This window comes from Athene noctua, chromosome 3 (assembly GCF_965140245.1).
Source record: "Athene noctua chromosome 3, bAthNoc1.hap1.1, whole genome shotgun sequence".
NCBI lineage: Eukaryota > Metazoa > Chordata > Aves > Strigiformes > Strigidae > Athene > Athene noctua.
Genome location: NC_134039.1, coordinates 58,947,866 through 58,971,444, shown reverse-complemented (window position 1 = coordinate 58,971,444; position 23,579 = coordinate 58,947,866). Strand labels below are relative to the sequence as shown.

The 23,579-nt window shown below is 35.6% G+C and overlaps 1 protein-coding gene across 5 annotated transcripts in view; it reads right to left on the bottom strand.

The window, feature by feature from the left end:
* Positions 1-23,579, bottom strand: part of FOXP2 (forkhead box P2) — a 444,944-nt gene that overhangs the window by 118,844 nt on the left and 302,521 nt on the right. For all 5 annotated transcript variants that reach the window (XM_074903120.1, XM_074903121.1, XM_074903122.1 and 2 more), the window contains one exon: positions 5,471-5,560. In XM_074903120.1, the coding sequence (XP_074759221.1) occupies positions 5,471-5,560 (90 nt within the window). The remainder of the gene's footprint in view (positions 1-5,470; positions 5,561-23,579) is intronic.

The following is a 23,579-nucleotide window of genomic DNA, read 5'->3' as shown; positions in this document are numbered from 1 at the left end:
TTGCCAACTCTTGGGGTTATCCTTGTCTTTAGAGTGGGTATCACGGATGTAAATTCCTGCACCTTAGAGGATAACTGCATATTCCTCCTAACAGACTTGCAAGGGAAAATGGGACTTACGATTTTCCAGCAGATATCTTCCAAATTTAATTTACCCCAAGCCTCAATGTTTGCTTATATGTAGGCCACACATTTCCTCCAGGATTATACTCAAGAGAAAAGAAGACTGTTTATCACTGCTCTCCTCTTACACTATATATTAGGCATTTGCATCTTTCGAAATCAGTGCTTTCTAGCATGTACAAAATCCTCCTACATTCTATGCTCAGCAGCACGCATTAGAAAAACAGAAATATGTAACACGCAGTTTTTAGAAAGACAATTTTAGACCAGTTAGATTTGTTTCTATTTTTGTTGAATGTAATGCAAAGAAAACTCTGTTACATCCATAACATTTTTTTTGCTGTTTTTAAACTGGGGATTTTTTTACTGACATTATGCATGCACGGTTGCAGTCTGTATGCGTTAAGTTAGAGGATATAATTTAAAAAGCAGTGGGTTTTGCTTCTTTTTCTCCACATTCCCAATTTCTTATCTCTCATCAGCTCCTTATGTATGCTTAAAAAAGTAACTAAAAGTTACAATATTAATGATATGTTTGCTTATTTATTATGTGCAATGAATTTTAAATTCAGACCCACATGAAGATCCAAAGGGAGATGACCAAACTAGGAGAGAGTAAAGCAAGGAGAGTAGGTTAAAAGAGACTATGAATATCTTTTCATGATAAATTTTTGCATTTTACATGTCTTTAAAAAAAAGTGGTTCTTCTGATACCATGCACTAATGCAATACACATTAAGTAATTAAACTTAAATGTATACTTACTTTTCCCAAATTTTACCAAATTATTACACTTCAGTGAAGTGCTCATGCTAAATAAACAAAGCTTACCTTAACAACTCAACACTCCATACAGCATGATATTTATACAACAGGCTTGGTACACACTGAGCTTAACCCTTTGATTCCAGAAGTCATGATTTCCTGACATGCCATCCTCATACAGAATGCATTAGTACTGATGTTGAAACAAGAAATCTCCTAGCATGAAGGAAAAAACAACTAAACAAATCATTGTAGAAGTATTAACTCATGGGATTGAAGATAATTATTTATTCTAATTGCGATAAAGTTCAAAGTCTGACTTCATAAAAATAAACTACTTCTTTACAGACATTACAGGGAGTAGAAATAGCTAGGCTCTTCATAGCTTTTACAGCAAACAAGTAAAATTACAACTAGCTGTCCAATCACTATCTTATGGAGCCAACAATAGTATACGTATCATGGACATACCAGTCTAAGCACCAAGATTTGTCTACGTGGAAGGGAAATAATTGCAATGCTGTACACGAACACCCACCAATGGCAGCAAATTGACAGCATGTACCTTTGGATTATGCTTGTGCTCTGAACCATTCTTGAAGAACCACAAGTCTTGCACATGACTGTAAGTGTAACAGGAACAATAAAGCTGCCAGTTTTAAATTCAGGCTAGATGACACCAGGATCTTCAGTGGCCGTAAGGACTGTGACTTTCTGCCACAGGAGACTGATCTACGGGTTCTAAGAGCCAAAGTGACATTTTCCCTGTTATGCCTACTATGGAAATGTGGTGACAGGGAGTGAAATCCGTGAAAGCAATCAGCTCACCTCACCATGGATTACCACAATCAAAGCTTCTTCAGAAAAGAAAAATATTCTGAAACAAAAACCAGTACTAGAGAAATCTTAACCTTACTACCGCAATGTTTACCAGGATGCACAGTAAGAAAGTAAATGCTATTATCTCATCATATGCAGGTTAACATTATCCTCAACTTTCATCACAAACCCTCCTTAGCTATTCTGCAATATGTCATTAATCAATGTATGTACTGATTGGACCCATTCAATTGGTGCATCAGTGTAATGAATGGCATATATACACGTTTCAAATACATTTATTCCAATATCTACACATGAAAGTAAAATCACTACTACAATTGGTACTCAAGTTGTCAGATGGGATGTTTTTCTCCTGTTTTGCATAAGACATGCTAATCGTTATGCCATCTGCAGTCTGAAACCCAGAAAAATGTAAATAAGAAAGTAATAATAGCTCCAGATAAGCATCTATCTAAAATTGTAATTTTTGCAGGTATTTTGTTAACTCATAATCTGAATATAAACCTTCTCTCTGAAAATATAGCATAACTACTAGATAAGGGTACCTTTTGCATTAAAAACTAAAACAATAACATTTGCCAATACAACACTCCTCTTTTACAACAGATCACAGAGCTAGCAGTAAATTTAAAAAGGTTTTTAATGAGAAGGACACAAAAGACGTTCTAATTCTTCTAGGAAAATCCCAGTGGTTCTCTAAAACCATCCCCTCTGCAAAGCACAGTAGAACATGGCAACTTACCCAACACCCTGTTTTTGCAAAGTTGAGGACACAAATTGGAAGGTTTCTTCAATAAGCTTTCAACTTGTTGATTAGCTAGTAGGTGCTGTAAGTCACTGAAATACTTGACGCATTATGGAATAACAGAGAGAACATATATAAAAACACCACATGCTACTTTCCCCCACAAGTCCATCAAATACAGAAAGATGGTCACTAAAATCAATATAATTTTGTTCCTTCTTTGGTACATGGAACAATAGAATAGTTTACATCAAAAAATGGAATGCATGAGAGATGCAATGGCAAGGCTTACCTAACACCCACATCTGCCTGCAGATGTGTGAGCTAGCTTTAAAAGTTTTATTAGTTTTTTACCAGATTTCTAAGTCAGTTCTAACATATCTCCAGTTGCCAGATTAGTAAATTACTCTGAAAGTAGAGGAAATTAGAAATACACTAGTATTAAAATATTTTAAGATATTGGGAGAAGTCTGTTTCTTTAACGCACAAACACAAGCACAAGTACTTTTGTCTTATAAACCTCAAATTGCTTATATTCCAAATTTAGCAATTCTTACTGCTAGGAGATTTTGGCTAAAGTTATCATTAATTTTGGCTTAATAAAATAATAATACTGCACAATTTTATGACTCATATTTGGTCAAACAGGCATCACGATGCTCAAAATGTGAATTTCCACTACATAATGAACAATGAACAGCTCTGTAGTAACAGTAAAAGACAAATAGAAAACCTCCAAGGACTCATTTTCAAAACCTTTATACATCCTTTTCACTAAAGAAGAAAATTAAAATGAAGTTTGTACTCATACCTGAATTTATACAGTATTTGACACATAAACCAAAGTCTGGGAGCAAATTCCATTTTCCTCTCATTTAAAAATGAATCAAATGAAGTGTCCAAGGCTAATAAGAGGCACTGCGTACATACTGATCATGAAAAGAGAAGTTGGAAACATAAGCAGTAATCTTGGCTTTAGGAAGCATGTAACAGTTCTGAAAAGAAAATCATATGCTTTATTTTTTTCTCCCTGCCTCACAAGTGTGACTCATGAAGCACTGACTCTTCCTGGTAAACACATAATACAGGATGTCTCTACAATGCACCATTCCATAGCATTTAACAGGCATCAGACCAGGGTTAGTGCTTTGGAAGTAGGGAAGAACAAGACTCCCTCTCCACATCTCATCATCCTCTGAGTTATGTGCATGACTGTCTCCAAACATGGTTTTCTCTCTTTTTGTTGATGCCTGCCACCAACAGTGTACCTCCACACCTCTTCAGCCTTGAAAAGGAGGTTTATAAATGGGTGGAGAATTTTAACACAGAAATCAGTAGCTCCTGAACTGCTCCAGTTTACTAGTTGGAGGATTAAATTAATCTAACTTCACTGCGAAACATACACTGGGAAAATATCACTATTTTTATCTGTTTCCTATACTGTTTAGAGACAGGACACAGGGCTAGACGGACCTTGTACACTCCTAGTACAAACCATGTTATCTTTCAGAATGAGGAGCTGGCAGAATAAACTACTTCCACAGTATTCATTAAATCAATCACCTCAGTGATTCAACCCTTCAAGATCACCAATTTGACTTCTAAAAACTTTTAAAAACTACGTAGTTCATAAACTGCTGCCTTTATGACTATTCTTCCTCTGTGCCTTCAGCCTAGAAGATATTTAATACAAAGCAAAGTTAAGGGCAAAGAATGGAAAGTTGAGATGGTCCCAGGACTCTTACACCTCTGGACTGGCCTACAACTACAGCATGACAGGATGCCAACTTGACATGTTTTCTTTTTTTCCATTTTCTTCAGTAATTTTCCTAAGTTCTTGTTTGTTTCTGAGCAAATAAATGCAACTTTTAAAGTCTAATTGAAGAAAGCTGATGTGCAATGTGGAACTGTTTGCTGTGTCCAAGATTGCTCCATGAAGTTTCACAAAAAAAAGGAGACAATGTGAATTACACATAAAAATTGCACAAGTGATCAAATTTCACATTTCACTGGTGGAGAAGAAGATAAATTCTGGTGCCTGAGGCCCTCCATTATGCATGACAAAAGCTAAAAATGAGATAAAAACGCCCTATTCCGTCAGAAAACAGGGGAAGTCCCAAGAGGATAAAGGCTCACCCAGAAAAATAGATGTGAGGAAGAGAATGGTAAGAGCTATATTTTTTATTTCCTGAACAAAATAAAATCATCTCTCATGTACATCTTTTGTCTGCAACAGTCTGTAATTCAGCAGTTAAACACTCATATTTGGTCTACATACAATGAGAGAGCCGGTTTTGTCAGCAGAATGTAACTTCATATGGAATTCTAAATTAGCAGTAAATGAACTAAAACCTCAGAAAAACACCCCCAAACCAGATAATTTTTTTCAAAAATAAATTGCTATCTATAGTTTTACTAATAATGCATTTAAAATGAATATTAAATAACTGAATACGTATTCACCTGAACACAATTTGAAACCCAAGAGCATCCCAGTGTGAAACTCTATGACATATGTTTTCCTAAAACGGCAGAAGCAGCTCTTTCATCGTTTCATTCAGTTGTGTTGGTAGTTTCTGAGCACTTTTCTGTTTCTCACTTAGATATAATATCAATGAGTTACTTAGCTTTTTTTTTTTTTTTCCCTGGATACTGCTTTACTCTTAGGCTTAACATTTTTACAATTTAATCCATGTATGTATAAAAAGCACACATCAATTCTGCAGCTTGTCTATAAAGAATTTATACCGTAGCTACTGAGCTCAGATTTAGTCTTAGACCTTTTAAGCATCTATAGGCACAAAAGGCTTTTGCAATTTATAATGGATTTTCTATGTGAATGAGAAGTCACCAGCATGCAAGCCTGTAACCTCCTGTATGTCAGTATGCACATATACAGCATCAAAGCACAGGCATCCACAAACACACCTCGTGTGAGCAAGCACAGTGCTCTTCCCTGAGAGTAAGGCCCCAAAAGCAAGGATACTTCACTAACCTGCAGCGGTCTCTGTTTATCACTGCCCTTAGGAGATTTCAGTCCACTTGTCTGTTGCTGTAAAAGCAGCTGCCTTGCTGCCTGGAGTGCCTAAAAGTAAAAAAAAAAGTAATTTCCACCAGTTCCTAGAAAGAGATGAGTTACTCATTGCTGATGTTAGGTAAAAGTCCAATTCAACAAATACAATCTCCTCCTATTTGATTTGTATTTGCTAGATTTCAGACTTCGGTTTGGTTTTTACTTAAAGCATTAAAAAAAAAAATATAGGACTTCACTAGAATTTATGGATGTACATGAAATCCTGCAGGAAATAAAGTTAATTTGTTTGAAGTGCTTGAAGAGGAAAAATCATAAACTGCATCAATAGCCTCATTTCCACAAGGAACTTGTCTTTGAGTGTTCAACTAAAATGCCCACTCCCTTGCAAATTATCATTCAATTTGCATTTTCATATTACAATTTTGAAGTAAAAGCAAGTAGACTTCAAGTGTTACCGGAAGCTGTAATTAAATTTGACAAATCAACATCAGATTATCTTGAAAGTGAATTAATAAGGATATTCATTGAAGATTAAAAACACTTTTTTACTTACAATTCAAGGAGAAACCTCTCCTTTGACAAAAAAAAAAAAAAAAAAAAAAAAAAAAAGAAGTGCAGTTTTAATGCCAAATAAAAATGAGTGGTTTTCATTTGCATTCTTAGGAAAATCCGAGAACAAAGAAATTACTACTCAACCAACCAGATCAGGCTTGGGGATGACAGTATCCCAGTCAAAATAGAAAATGTTTTCATTTATTTTATGTTTCCATTCTAACTCAGTAAAATACAGTTAAACATATGAAATGTAAACAAACATTCACTTACCCAAAGAAGGCTAACCTGAATTATTTTTCCCTATAAATTATTTTTAAAATGCCAAGTGTTATAAAGTAGTATTTATTAAGAATCCAAAGCAAAATAAACCCAATTCAAAACACTTCCACTGAAACTACCTGAGAACTCTTTTTGTTTCACCCTTAAAAAAAAATCAGTTCAGTAAATAGCAGTTACAGCTTTAAAATACATCATGCTATTATCTATGTTATGAAAACATACTGTAGATGGAATATACTTCAATAAATGCCATTTGATCAATCTTCCCTAAAATAATAAAGATTCTTCACTGATAAAGAAAGGTACAGTTTCGATTAGACTCAAATGAGCTGGTTTTTAAGATAGTTTCTAGTATCCATGACAACAGTTGCTTTGACAAGATGTGCATATGGCATTACACTGCCAGCTGGTGTGAACAATGTTTGAACTACTGCATTGAGATGCTGAGCAAACAGAAAAAGTTGCCACGTCTTAACCCTCAGGGAAGGCAGTCATCCCCTGATCAATTATGAAAAGACAGAGAGAGGGCTGCTACAGTCTGGCTCCAAGCAAGTTTTCTGAGAAGGCAGGCAGACATAGAAAACCAAAGTAAACAAACTGAATGCACTAGCACCATCTCCTAACAACATTGATTCGTCTCCCCATAGAAGGCTCTGGTACGAAGTTTGCAGAGCAGACTTTTAACATTTGGAGACATTCCCACAACAATCCCTGTATTGTTTCATCAGATTCTCAAGTAATTACAGGTCAGCTTTACAAAGACTATACATTCCTCTGAACCTAAGCAACGAGACGCACAGAACTAGCTTCTCACTGCCAAAAATAAATAAAAGTTAACATATTTCAAAGTGCACTTGAAATATTTTGTTACCAAGGAACCACTGGATGCCCCGTTTCCTATGTGAATAGCATAATCTCTTCTGCACTCAGTTCTTGAGCAGACCTTAAAGGACAATCCTGCTCTGTCTGAGATCAGAGATAAATATATCTGTTGATTTTGGGGGCACTAGGATTTGGTCCCAACATCTTACAGTGGTTTAAGCACAAAACATGGATTAAATGCATGAACAGAAAATCTATGGCAAATCTATAATCCTTCCCAATCTTTAGAGATCTCTGAAGGGGAAACTTGAATGGAAGCAAGAGAACTACTGTACTCTTGAATTCATGGAGACTGTACAAGAAAACCAACCTCACTGCTACAAGAACCAGAGATGAGATCTGGAGTTACAGAAAATGGGAAAAAACATAAAGATTATTATTTTTTATTTGTGGTGGTCACAGAAAATTCATTACACAGCCTGGAAAAGAAATTTCAATGATATAATGCTGATGTATACTTGCAAATAACTGGAACCCTCGGCGACTTGTTTCAGTGTCCTCATTTTCCTTAGCAGCAAAGTCAACTCATGTCAATATAATAAAACAAGCATCTGGTAAAGCTGTACATTTACAGTTACTTGAAAATTAGAGAATTATAGTATGCTGCAGTTTAGATTTAAGCTAGACAGTATAATTTCAAATTGTGGCTAGCATACTCCTGTGGAATCAGCCTAAGAAAGCATGACTTCCTACCACTAACTACAAAGAGTCACACTTTATGAAAAAGCAAGGCAGCACAACAAGACATGTTTGCATAAGAGGCTCTACTACTTAAACTACTTTGATTCATATGTGCTGGTTCAGATATCTTTAAAGGAGCAAAGGCTTATCTTTTAATACAGAATGTCTTATAAATGATGACTACCTGAATACTTCAGTGATCTTATTGTGGCGGTTTAGATTATTGTAAACACAGGAGATAGAAGAAGAACAGAAAACAATTTCAAGAGATCAGAGATGATTTAAAACTCATAAGGAGAAATCACTGTCAGCCTTTGTTCTTATAGCATTTGTCATATGGTGCTTTTTCCTCCCAATGTGCTGCTTAACTTTAGATTTTGCTATTCAATAAACAACCTCTCAGAAACACACTGTTAATTTCAAAGGATTGTTACTGACATTATTCATAAATTAAGATTATGAGACTATAAAACATTCAATTCTACGAATTCATTTGCTGCTATTAAATCTTTGCAAAACAAACTGACAACTTGAAAGTGTCTTTCAAAATTCATAGTTTAACATATACACTTCAAGTAAACACTGAATCTCATGTATAATTTATAAATTTCTGTGAACTAATTTGATAATAACTTGTGGTCTAAAAACAGTTCAGTGAAGACAAACTAACAGATGTTTATAAATCTGGCAGACAAAATTATGTTGAGTCCTACCTCAAGTTAACAGCAGCAAGAATGGATTCTAAGGTAGTCAAAATCGTATCTAGTTTCCAATCACATTTGTTTCAAATTTAGTAGGCACTTTTCCTTAATTAAGTTATCTAAATTAGTAAAACTATACAAAAAAGTCTATGTAGACAAAAGCAATAAAAAGAACTGAGTATTAGAAATTACTTTAATAATGCAAATGAAAATCATTATAATGCTTTAAGTAATGGCTGTATAAGCAGGAAATTTGGGCATATGGTTTCCAGAAGTCACTGTGTCTTCTAGTAAAATATTTATTGGGAACACTACTTCTTAATATTTACTGTGCAGTTTTGGCATAGCTAAAACGTAAGCAGAATAAAAATGAAATTAATTGCATATAACTCACCCTATTAAAGTTGATAAATTGCAGTAGATTTTGCAATTTGTTGGCGATAATACTATGAGATACAACTTGCTTTAATTTTGAATTCCAAACCCTTGTATTTAATTTAAGCATACCCTAAAATAATTTAAAAAGTTTTATCATTTTAATTAAGTGAAAATTGTCACTAACTAAAAGATGATAAAGTTATTACTTTGGGTTTTTTTAAAGGTAAATTATGTATATTTTTAGGAAACAGATGTCACTCATATCTTTCCTTTAAAAACAGGAATGTTTAACCTATCAGCCTGTTGCATTTGAGACGTTAAAATGAAAAATGACATCTACGCCCATTAATATCGTCAATGTATAAACAGCACAGCGTGACACATTCTTGAGAGCTGAAGGCTACAAAATCTCTCTGAAACATAAATAACAAAGCACTCAGAAGCATATTTGATGTTGATATTCATCTCTGAGAAAAACACTGCTGCCTGGGCTTCTTATGAAAATAGATGCAGCCCAAATGGATCTCCTGTAATTGGTTTCAGATAGCGAGGTCAAAAGAAATATGATACAAGAAACTATTATGTGGAACAGGCGAAACAAGAATGTTTAGACAGGCACTCCCTATTTATACTGACAAGAGGTGTATACTTTGCAGATAACCAGAACCAAAAAACTTACCAGAAGACAACCAGATTATTTTCTTTTTCTAACTCCAAATCCCTATTTTATTTTTCAAATCATTGCATGCTCTAACATTCCTGTTGAACATAAAATAAGTTTCTGAACATAAAATAAGTTTCCAAATGGCTGAATATGTCAAACGAGAGTTATCTCACTGGTAGTACTATGCAACTGGAACGTATCAATATGCTAAGCTGTATTTAAGGCCAACAGACTACTCTGCACTGGTTGAATAACAAGTTAACCAAATGATTACATAGCCATATTTATTTTAGAAACCACTTTAGGAGAAGCTCTGCCCCTTTACACCCTGATGTGGGTCCACTCCCCAGCTGGTTCTGAACACGAAGCCCAGAATTACCCACAGTTACACAAGATCCTCTAAAGATGGTGACAGAAAAACAACACTGTTCAATGCTCCATAATAGCACTCAAATGATACTGCTAAACCTTTGTCTCATGCTGACTCTATTTTCCCAGGAAGTTTTCTAATGAATATCACAGCCACTCAGCACGGCAGCTTATAATCTTTCCAAATGGAGTAGCAAAGCATTTAACACTATTGAAAGAATCTTGAATTTAAGATGATCCAATTCCCTTCCAACAGCAGTATCTTCAGGAGACTTGACAGGAAAAGCAAAACTTCCATGCACCCCAAGACAACTTCATTTTCCTTAGTGAACAACACGCTTTGTCTCGAAGCTATACAAAGAAGATAAAGCCAATCGGCTGAGCACAAATGTGCCACACTGGAGAGCCCATGAAATCAAGGAAAACCTGTACGTAACTAAAATCCAAGCCACATAACCAGCCTGATTTCACTTAGGAGTGGTAGACTGCACAATTATTACAGTGTCTTCCTATAGAAGTAGACACAATGTACCAGATAGCTAAGGGGGTTGGCACCCACCTCAAGCAATACTTTGTCTAGGAAATCTAGATAGTCACTAAGAAGGATTTTGCTCAATTAACCCAACATCAAAGTATGCAAACGCTCAAAACAAAAAAGATCTGTCTATCTTCTGCATCTAGATTAGCAGCTGCAGACAACCCCCATGGGCAACATGTGCAATTTCAGCAGCTAAACTGCAGGGTGCCTTGCAGCCTTGCCTAGTAGAACACAAACCTGTAAGAGACCAAAATGTTTGAAACTAAATTATGCTCAAGAAGAAGAAGCAATAGCCTTGGACATTGTATTACCACCCCAACTAACTCCTATCACCAAGCTGCTAGATAAGACAGAATACAACTGACCTTCTTCAACTGTTTCCCCAAAAAATGTTGGTGGCCACTGAGTGCTGTGCTGAGCCCCACCTTACAGGGTGTGGTTAAGCTAACACTGAATATGCTTGAAAACATCTACTGCATTGACACTACAATAATTTGTGCAAATGAATGCCTGGTTCCTGGATCTCCAGGCTGCTCAGCTTTTCCAAGGCTGGGGAACTTCTGAGTTTGTTGAGGACAGCAACTCTTCATGCCTAGCGAATTTCAAGATAGAAAGGCAGAGCACTTCAAAGGTTAGGTTGCAAGTAGGGAAAGATTTTTTAGATCACAATTTAACTTATGTAGTCATGTGCCTCATCTTAGAAACACAAGAATTTAACTAGATCTGGCCCTCATGCCCTCATTTTCTTGGACTGAAAGCACTTTGTCGTTTTTTTTCTTTTTTTTTTTTTTATTCTGTTTTTTGGTTTTGATTTGTTTTGTTAGGATGACACTGCCAGTTTCAGTATACTGAAGCTCTGATTTTGATTCTGATTTGTGGTCTTCTCTGCTATACGAACAACACTAGAAGAAGAGATCCTCAGTGTACCTGAGCTTCTGTTCTGCCCTGATGTTTTCCAGGATTAATTTGCAACTGAAGAGAAAAAGTAGCAGTAATAAACTGATGAATGCAACATGAAGTCTCATAACGCTGTTTAATAAAAGGAAATTAATCACATAATTGTCATAAACCTATTTTCAAACAGCAATCTATCAGAGAGAAATTATGCATCTGTAGTTATTGACCTTTCATTTTACCATGACTGATTCGTAATTAGACTAGTTTTGTGAAAAATAATAGTTAATTACCAGATTTTTTTCACTCTAATTGTTTTGGCAATTTTTTTTTTGTTTAGTGTCTTACTTTTTCCCCATGTGAAGGATGCTAAATAAATACAGGGCACTAATAACGTAGCAGCTAACATATTTCATTTTATAAAGCAAATTTAGCTTCTTTCTATATAACCCAATTTAATGGCTACTAAACACTGTTTCAAAAAGAACTCTTTCATTTTTCCAAGAACTACAAGCAAAACACCCATAACAGTAGCTTGCTTAAACTCCTGGTGGCATTAGCAGGGGTCTTCCCTGTAGACATCAATCTGCATTGGACATTAGTGCTACATGTCAGACCACACATAACATGGTTCATGACAGCAAACCCAAATGCCATCTCCAAAGCTCAGACCACCCGAAGAACGCAAATATCAAGGGTTAGGAGACACAGGGGCCCACAGGACCAAAGTTGTGCTCCAACCTGACAATCTCCTTTCTTTCATCCCACATGCCTGAACTTAACTTTCCTTTGGTAAACACAAGAGCGGGCAATCTACCTTACTTCATTCCTACTACTTACATTACATGGTGACTAACTGAATTAATGAAATAAAAACAGAAGCAGTGCACACATCAAATACCAGTGCCACAAGCTCACAAACATCCTGCCACTGCTATTTTCTTCCATATTGTTAGAAAACTGGGCCATGCAATAGCTAAACAGAAGAGCTGATCTCTTAGTTTTACATTAATAGAATGTGGCAATGGCAGTGCATGAAAACTGGTCTGAACTATTTCACATAAAAATCATCTAGCAGATAAGTAAAAGCTGTTTAAGTGTGCAGGGAAAAGAACAATCAATGCAGATATCCCATGTGTGAATCCAGAAATAAAAAGATCCTTAAAATTATTATACGTTTATATAATAGTACATATATATGGTACAAATGTGTATGTATCCTTGATCTGAAAGGAGTTGGTTAAAAAAAGACCTTCTTTCAAGTCTGTCCATTGTAGGCATTCACTTACTGGCTGTGAAGCCTACTTTCAATTAAAGCAGTCTGAAACAAAGTAGTGTTGGCTTAGGTGGAATAATAGATGGTTTGATAATTTATAAATAGGAAAGGAACTGATGCAAATGAAAGCAAGAATGGTCCCATTTGTACTAAAATCAAAATGCAGAGCAAATGTGGGAGGAGAAAGAAACATAGTATCAAGGGAAGCATTATAACGTTAGGCTGTTAGAAGGCAGTGGTTTTATCTGATATCTGAAATCTGAAAGGGAAATTCAGAAATTAAAGACAATGAAATCAGCATGGAGATTATTAAGCTAATGATTAACAAGAAACATCATCCAGATATAAACTAAACCAAAAGGTGAGACAGATATAAAACAAAAGGAAACATGCATGCAAACATTTTTTTCTGGCCCATAGCAAGATTCCTAGCATAGAACCTAAAATTTGAGAGGAAAGATGTGAGGACTGATTAGTTTTGCTAAATGATAAAGAGAGGTAAAATAACATGTGAAGCACAGATGCCAAAACAATACTTACACTAGAAGAGCGTTAGCCATTTACAAGGCAGAAATAAATTTATCTCCATCTTTACAACTTATTTTAAATTAAATAACATTCTGCACAGTAACTGGTAAAGGAGTGCCAACACAAAGCATCATAAGCACAGATTCTTCATCCCGATAGCCTGCTATCGGGATGGCCTGTGAGCTAGAAACTTTCTTTCTTACAAAGAAAGTTACAGTAATTATATGAAGCAACCTCACTCAGCCCATCAAAATGTGAGGAATTACATATTTATCAAAGAGAAAGTGCTCCAGCTATTTGAACAGTAACTGATTTGATTTACCACTGCCCTTACAAATCCATATCCAGAGGCATGAGTGAGATTGCAACTACAATAGGAATTATTACCAAGATGGTCATATCAGGCATTTGCTGTATGGGAGGAAGGCACAACAGCCACTACTGAAATATCCATTTGATAATCAGTGGAGAATAAAGTTCATGGCTCGGTTTCTCATTAGATATTATACATTTAAAGTTTCTTTTAAAACATGTTAATAGATCTAATTACTGACATTCAGTTCTTACAAGGACATAGTTTAAAGAAATCTCAAATTTAATATATGTATCTATGATGAACAACTTGTATTAAAGACATAAATCAGTACTGTCACGTTATTATGATAAAAGAAAACTGGGACATATAAACAGAAATGTCATATAGAAAACTCGTGTTTTTTCCACTTTATTCAACTTTCTAAAGGCTCAGCTAGTGACCTGTACCCATCTTTGGGGCAGAATGTTTCAAAGAGGTGGACCATCTGACCAGTGACCAGAGCAGTAATAATGATCACAATGAGAAAATTCAACCTATGGGATAGCAGAAAACTGACCATAAAAACAGAAAAAAACCACAAAAAAACAAACCAAAACCCCCAACCAAAACCTAAAGCAGTAACTGTCTTCAGCAAGTTTCTACACAGAATGAATTAACTGCATTCCATGAGTAGGACAAGCAAGAATAGCCTTAGACTGAATTCAGGGAGATTTGATTAAATTTAAGAAAAAACTTTCAAGTGGTAGGGATAGTGGAGTACAATAAATTGTGTAGTGACTGCAAAACCCTTGTCACTGGACCTGTTTAAGAAGCACCTTCAGAAACAGTTAAGAGCAATGATTGTGCTCTGGGACACAGAAGATCTTTACAAGCATCTTCTAGCCCTATTTTATTTGATTGTGTGGTTCCTGTGAAAGTATGCCAAGTTCGGATTACTGTGATGTCTAACACCTTGCCACATTTCAAATAACACCATGTTCTCATAAACTGCATATCATGAAGCTTCAACATAGTTTGTTTCTATGGTGAGTTAACAGCAGAGGATCAGTAAGAGCTGAGCATACAGACTCGCTCTTTGGAAATTTATGACCTTACATGACCATGCTTGTGTTTATGAGGCTATCCTTGAAATTTTGGATTGAACAGAGAAATAGTTTATACAGAACAGGAGATGGCTTAGAATTAAGCACTCTGTGCCCTAATTGCAGTCGGAGCCATCTGGGCAGGATTCTTGTATCCTCACCACCAAGTATGGACACAACAGTAGCAGAAAACAAGATTTTCTTGACATTACAATTCTTACTATCAACAATAGAGAGCTGGCTGAAGTGGAGAGCTAGGAAGAGGAGAGAAAAACAATGAATGCAACAAGGGTCTGAAGCACAGCTTGATCGACATAAATCACACCACCACAAAAAAAAAAAAAAAAAAAAAAAAAAAGCAAAAGCAAACTGACTCATTATAATTTATTGTGAATTTAAATCTAAAGCTACAATAACAACAGTTACAAAGTATCTTTGATAACCTGATTTCAATCATGTTTTTAAAGAAATATTTTGATCAAAAGTCACTACATAGTCTAAGCCACTTAAAAAAAATCAGTCTTTATGGATAAAGCTAAATGAGCTCAACTGAAATCCTAGTGAGTCCATTATTTTTTTCTTACAGATATTTCTGTAGTGCTTTTTAAAATTTCAGTTGGCATAAAGAGCTCCAGGTACATATTCAATACAAGAATAATTAGGGGAAGAACCAATAAACATGAATGTAAACAGGTGATACAATAATAGACATTTTATTTGTATTTTTTCCAGGTTTTTGATAAACCTTTTGGAGAGAGAAATGCAGTGCTGTCTGGAGTTTACAAAACAACAGTAAAAACACTGATATGAGATCACGTAAACAGCCCATTTTCTAGACACTAGACTTATCAGTAATGGCATTCAGCTATAGATATGAGTGTGCTGATAACACAAGGTCTGATCTAAACTCCTTGGAATGATTATGAAGCATTAAAATATGCTAAGTGTGGACTGTGAGGTTCCAGAGGAACCTCTGTACCATGATCAAAAATTAATTTCTATGTATATATGTGCAAAGTAACACACGCATTCACACACATAAAAATAAATACCTTTTCTCTTGAAGGAAATGCTTATATTCTGTGGAAAACCCTACAAAAGTAGCACTGGTTAGCTCTGCATCTCTCTGAAAAGCTATCTGAACTTGTGGTCTACTCTGGCCTGCCTGAATGACAGTTGCAGCTTTCCTCTCCGGCTGCTTATCTACCTTTTAACTCTTCTGATGCATTTAGTGATGATCTAGCAGGCATGATCCAACATGCAGACCTCTGTCTCTGAAGAATCCCAATCTTTAGGTTCTTGCTGTAGCCGACAAATGAGTTGTATGTTTTGAAGGGCAGCCTTAATAGACCATGTAGACAGAGCTAGTGAGAAAGAATTCTCCACTTTGGGGACTTTTAAGAGTGAAGATTATAAAAAGAGTGAAATGACAAAAAGCTTTAATTTTAAGCTAAAATGCAAGTGAAGAGAGACAGGCAAATGTCCTCAGGCTCCCCATCCTAGTTTCAGCCCTTTTGAGGAGATCTGGTAGGGAGTATATTCGTTATGATTAGAAACTTGAAGAGATGAAAAAGAAAAGACCCGAAGCTAGTAAAAATGTTTTGCAGAGGAGGAATAGAGAGACATTTTGCAATTCCCAGGTGTTTAGGTGCTGGAGGAATGATAGCAACTGTACGAGGAATTCCCAAGTAGTATACATGAGAAATGCAACAGGTTAGGCATTTGAATTAAAAGGTAAATGTTCCAATCACACTTCATCAAGCTTGCCCAGGAAAAAATGATCGTTAATATACTGCCTTGGCATCTACAGTAATCTTCCTAAACAGCAAGCTAATCAAGGAATTATAATAATAAATATGCTCAGAGGCATTATCATCTTCAGATGCATTTGTAAAAGCAGACGCGCCCAGTTATGTTGGTGCCAAACATATGTAATGCTTCACATCTGTTAAAGTCTCTTCTGGCATCAGATTGTAAAAATTTCCTCTAAACCATCTAGCATATATTGCATAATCGCTATCATCAGCATGCACATAAAAAAAAAAAGTGCTGCCAACCTAGGCACATGATCAAAATATGATGGAAATGAACTCTAGATACACATTTTATTAATTTTATCATTTTAACTACTCTTACTTTACACAAATCAAAATCTGAATTTCAGCTTTTATTTTATCAGTTCTCTATCATCTCTTATCATCAACTTAATATGGTCAAAACCCAGTTACTAGCCTTCTCTTCTAAAGACGCTCCTCTTTACACACTGCATAGTTCAGATTTCTTGTCCTTGAAGTATTTTTCCAGATTCTCCTTTCTATAATACCTCCTTTGTTCTTCTTGTAGCATTTTAAACCTTATCAATCTGTAACAATTCCTCTACCTTCCTCTTTGTGACTTCTCTCAAAAATTCTGTATTTCTTCCAGACATTGCTTTATGTGAGGCATCAAATCACCACCATTGCCCTTCCTTCCTTCAAATACCTTCACCCTCCTTGTCTCCAAGGTGTCTATGCAAAAAAAGTGGATGAGGGGTTTATTTCCCTCATAGCGCACTTTGTACTTATTCTTTAAAAATAAATATGCATGTCCACACTTGCACACATATAAGGCATATGTAAAAACATGTCGTATTATTTAGATGCTTCCTTCTCCCCTGCTCTACCTGTGTAACCTGCACCCACACGGGAGAACAAACCTCAGCAGAGGAAGGATTGCCTCTTCACCAGCCCTCATAGCACTGCCGCTGTACATGGCGGGAAAAAAGTAATAAAAAAGACCAATCTCACACTTAATCTAAAAATAATTCTTAAATCAAAACCAGTATCTATCCACGCAGTAAATTTATCTTTTTTTTTTTTTTTCCCATGCAGTACTTTACAGTCAGTTTTGAAAACGGCAGACTACAATCAAACTGGCATTTTGAATTATTTAAATAAATCCACAGAGGTACCATCAAGGTGTGAGACAGCACTGTATAGATTAAAGGAACACTACTCTTCGGCAGCCTTTTCACATACATTAATTAGAAATGTTACATTTTCTTTCCTGAAAAATACAAAAGAAAAAATACCTAAATATCTAAATAACCTGGATACTTATACTCATCCTCCTAAACCTTAACCTCTTTTTTCAATCAAGACTTTCTTGCCATACTACTCCCAGATAGTTGTACAGTGTGGCAGACTTTTATCTGACTAATGACCAGAAGAATTCTGAAACATGCTGCAGCCTTTCACCTTCTAAAATTTACTGGTAATTAAATTTACATATGTGTTTGCCAATTTTTTCAATAAATACTGCATATTGTCCTCTGGTTTCATTTCAGTGTTTTATTAAATATACTGTTAACAATGGTTCCTTGTGTCTAGTCCTCAATTGCTCCCATGTAACCATAGGTTCAGAGACAGAAAAGGGAAGCAAGGCTTTCCAAGGACAGATAAATTTCTAAAAGGCTTTCAAAATGTAGTAACTGCAAGTTATAGAGCAGAATAGTTTTCATGTCAAATAAGTGCACTTCATCTAGGTACTGTCAATATTTTTAGTACACCAAACTATTCACAGTGCCACATACAAAAATAATAAACTAACTTCTGGTTTTAAGTTCATCATCACTTTACATGCTGCTTTCAACACACAGTGCTCATTTTACATACACCTGCAGACAGACATGGGACTACAAAAAAACACAGTAAACAGATATAAAGCCCATTTTTTTTTTTTAACCTTAGGTGTGATCTGATACTACTTTATCGCTTCTAGTATTGCCTTTTACTTTAATTGACTAGGCAGGAGGCAGTGCATCTCACCTGTGAACACTCATCTGTTTTCTTCCTACATCATAATTTCTCCATAAAATGATTTGCAGGTATCACACAAAACATGGATCTGTTCCTGACTAGGTATTTTGATACCATCATGGTATCAAATGTACCAAATGTGTAGTACATTTCATTTTAGCTGTTATTTTTTTTAAAAAAATTTTACATTTATTAGAGGGGGATGTTTTATTTTGCAGGACAAGATGTAGATAATTCCAGCTCTGAGATCTCAAAAAAAAAAACCCAAACTCAAAACTGACATCATATTACAGCATTTTTAGTCACAATCTGAATGGTATCTATTACTCTATTGCAATTGCCAGTGCTCTTCTTGTGCCACAGGACAGTGGACTGAAGAATAAAAATGGGAGAGAAACCATTTCATGTCAGGACTTTGGGATGGCTTTGAAATACTTACTGAAGCACAGTTTATGGCATGAGGCTTATGTTGCTACCTGAAGGCAGAGCTGTGGCCAGCAGGTGAAACAATCTTTGATTTTAGATGAATGTCAGAGGTTCTCACCCTCCAGCAATTCCTGAGTTCATTAATATCACTAAGATATGTATGCTACAAGCACTTTCATGTTTATAGTTGCAAAAAAATATAAGGAGGGTATTACTGAAAAGGGTATGATAATAATATCACTTTAACCAATTCTCTCAGGCTTCACCTACACTGATAAACTGAAGAATGCCTGAGAACGTGATTTTCTGCACCAGCAAGGCATGAGCACAGCTCTTAGCATACTTTTTGACCTGTGCTGACTCCACTCTCCCAAGTAATGCCCAAGCACAGCTCTGCAGTCAGACTTTTCCAAGAACCAGTCTCACTAGGGAATTGGATGCAGTCATCCCAATTTCGGGAGCTAAAATGCTTATTAGCTCAGGTGTGTCTTGCCCCTGCACCAGCTGCCCAGTTTAGCATCCGGGAACCATATGTTCAATTTACTAGTGCAGATCATGCCTATGTGCTCAAAACGATTAAGCCACACAGTTTTAGAGCTTCTCTCAACTGAAGTAGCCAAGATGTGATTCTGGGATGGCTTAGGAGACTCTGAAAGGACACTGATTTCATAGCTCAACAGGTGGAAAAAACAAATTGTTGGAAACAACAGCAATAAACACTCCCTGGGGGGAGAAAATGGTGTGTCTGCTGACGAGTTGTAAGTACCAGTTTTATGTGGACACCTTATGCATCTGGATTGAATTTTATTTTTTATTTCTGAAGTCAAAATTCCGACAACAGCCACTGCTTTATGAAAAGACTTTTTTTTTTTTTTTTTTTTTTTTTTAATCAAAGAAGCAGGGGGGAAAAAACAGATTTGACTGCAAAGCATGTTTCCAGAGATCCTGCCAATCAAATCCACAAAAATAGTACCTTATTATCGTTTCTGTAAATTCTAATAAGGTTGATGGCATTTTTCATCTTCATGTTTAGGCACTCAAGACTGAAAATTGAGTTATGTAATTTGACAAAGTCTGCAGAGAAAGTAATTTTCAGAGCTCAGGTTAGTCATCAACTCCAGGAGTGCTCCAGCTCTCAATGTTGTCACTGAACTCTCTCTGCTACAGGTAAAGGAGCAAGCAGGCTGTTCAGCAGTTGGCTTGGACTCTGGCAATCACAATAGGGAACATTGCAAAAGCTTTGAGACATCACCACAGGCTACAGCAATGTGTGATTTGGACAGAGACAAGCGAACAGAGTAAAAAGGTTCAACTTCAAGCACTAAGGATTTTTTAAAATTTATTACTATTTCACAGGATACTGTGAAAATGAAAAGGCCTAGGAATTTAATTAAAAATAATTTAACAATCCCTGATATTTATGTTTTTCTGCATCAATATTTGGGAAGATTCTGGCTAGTGGCCTTGTGCCTTTATGAATAATAGCTGAATTATTTCTTCGATAAAAAGAAACAGAGCAAAGGTGAATTGTGATTCTACATGGACTACAAAGACTACATGGACTAACACTGTAAATTAAAGACAATTTTAAAAAAAATTTACAAGCGCAAAGAGAATCACAATTGAATAGCAGCAAAATAAAAACAGTGAAAGTTATGTTGAAGAGAGATTAAATTTCTTCCTGACTAGAAGATATTAAAAAAGACCTATATAGAAAATGGAGTAAAACAATCAGGCCAGCACAGTATCCTTGAGAATACGTATTTTAGTGACTAGAGATGATTACGTTACTTCGGAGAATAAATTAATTTTACTTAAGCTGACTTCCTTAATCTTCAAGGCAAGTGTTTCTTTGACTAGTCTGACACACTTCAAGTAGTATAGATACTCCTTCTATTATAACAACCATTGGCAGACTTCATAACTACAAAGTGAGCACTTTCACTGACCTGAGAGGTATGATTCCTTGAAATTTGACACATGGAATGCACTCAAGCTTTTACCTCATCTTGCAAGACAAGATATATCATAAACACCATTTAAATTTATTTACATTGTGAATTAATAGTATACTGAAGTAGACATTTTGCAACAAAGCTAAAGTTCAGAAAAAGCCTAAGAGCAATGGCTGCAGGAATTTTCATCTCTGCCAATCAATATAATCGTTGGAAGAAGCAATTTCTGAAGTTTTGCCAAGTGCAAGTGGTATCAACCTGAGCTTCTGCTTCCACTATTTTTTTTCAAAGTTTTCTTAACATTTCTGCATTTTGGAGAATCAAAAGCTTCTGTTGCAACTCTTTATTGAGAAGCAGTCTCTGTTCTAGTACATATTTTTTAAGTTTTGCAAATATATTACCCCATATTATTTCTGGCATAGCAGAATTCTGGCTTTGTGTTGGTTTGGTTTTTTCCTAGATGCTACAAGAAGACAAAATAGTTACAGCTAAGGCTTCAACAACAAAGTTTACAAAAAACTGAAAATGAATGATAAGGAGGAGGGCATTTATACTTGAGAATAAAGAAGGGGATTCAGCAATGTACATTCACACAGTCATAAATTATTGTGTTGCATCTAACCTGTCACAAGCTATATGTATTCACCCACACTGTAATACAGTTTCAGCAAGTTTCCTGAATTTCTCAGCTAATAATAAGATTTTGAGAACAGAGGGAATTCAACATTTCACATGGTGGCCTTTAATGCATCCTCAGAATCAAGTCATTAGAAGGACCAAAGATAGGAAGAGATCTAGTCCTGTATCCAGGCTTGTATTTCTTAAACTGTTTTCCATACAGAAAGGAATAAATACTTCTGTTAAGCAAAGAAAGAAGGGACAGGTTAAGTCTGTGTTAGATTAAATGGTTATACTGTTAAGTTTTACCATATGCTGATTGTCCAAAACATTATAAATATAATTGAGTAAAAAATATTTTTTATAAAGAGAAGTGCTCAACCAGTACAAATTAGCTGCAATTAAATCCTGCCCTTGTTGATTACTGTATGTGTTCAACTGTCAGCCTCCCATGTCTATTCACACTGTAGCACATTTCAAGCAAGATCCAACTGCATACAGATTTCAAACAGATTTAAATCACTTCAGCCTAGTAAGGAAGAAACACAAAGTGACAAGTGAAATTTAAGGCACAAACTCCATTCTCCCACAAGTCACAAGAATGGAGCGTGCAGAGACATTTAACCTGAACAGGGCACCTTCCACAAGCAAAATCTTTGTAGGACCCTGAAATCAGATATAAATGTTTATGGACAAAAACTACACCACCCCTCTCCCCTCTCTCGTTTTTTTGTTTGTTTGGGTTTTTTTTTGTGAATTTGTGTGTGTGTGTGTTTAATTGTAATGGAAGATGCCAGATGGATGGTTTTGGAGATTAAAATAGCTTTTTTCTACATTCAGGGCAAGTTCAGCACAGTCAACTGCAAAAGCAACTAAATGAATGTAGCCTATTACTGCCTTCTTTCAAGGGGTAGAAAAGTAATTCTATTTCCATGCTCATTTGCTCTTCATTTCTTGTACTGATTACGCTAATTAGAGCAGTCTTTTTAGAGATGTGGGCATCTGCCTCCTGGAAATCTTACCTGTTTATATGCTTGCAGGTACTGACAGCTATAGAACAAATTTGATATAGATCATTTAACTATTCCCAACAATAAGAGAGGAGATAAGCTGAATGGTAAACACTGCCTAGTGATTTATACCATTTTTGCCTTAGTGTGTTCCTTTCCTTTACTATGGGACTGCATAAACTGCATATATATATACAGACACATAAATACATATTCTAGGAATTCCATTTAAGATAGAAGAAATTTTTGGACTGTCTTTACTACAGATATACAAAACTGTCACAAATGTGGGGAGCGAAGAGGAAACTGTACCTAAATAAGATGCACAATTGCAGATCTTCTAACACAAAATCTAAGTTCTTTTCCTCTCAAACTCATTAGCTTACAATTATTTCTTTTCCAGTATAAAGAATGTCTAACTAATACATTTTGCTTGGTTCCCTGGAGAACATAAGACCCCTAAAGAACCTCATCTTCATTTTTTTCTTCTAATGTGTCGGTTTTCCTTTTCTGCTTATGGCCGCCTTCTACCCTGGGTGAATCCAAGTGTTTCCTTACATTGACCTACATGGCAGGCTCATCTTCCTTCATGTTTTCGCTTCACTCAAGAACTTAAAATCTTTCCTCAAAACTTGCTCTTTTTCGTTAGCTTCCTAATACAGACCTTAATCTTTCGTCTTTCCAGATGTTGTCCCTAGATTTTAAGACTCTTGCTTAAACTTAAATAAATTTAAAAATTAACAAAAAAGCCCAGAACTAAATGGCATTAACAACATATGTATGTAAAATAGTCTGATTTCATAATATTTCACTTCTTACTCCTGTTCTTCACTCTTCTTTTCTCCTGTATTTTAATCCCTCTTGAATGTAATTTATATGCTGCAATTGGTATGTTTAAAATAGTCCTACTTTCAACTTGAAGGGGTTGAAAGATGTTACTGCTTTACAGTGTAACAGTATTATTTTGCTTACAGTAGTAACTGTTCAGAATATCTATGAAGTTCCAAATGTGGCAACAGCAGAAGTAAATCCTTTTTAATAATGAACTGATTTTAAAATATACCATGTTATTTTATATGTAATAGCAGCTGCAGTTAAAGCCGCTCTTTCCTGTGAATAGA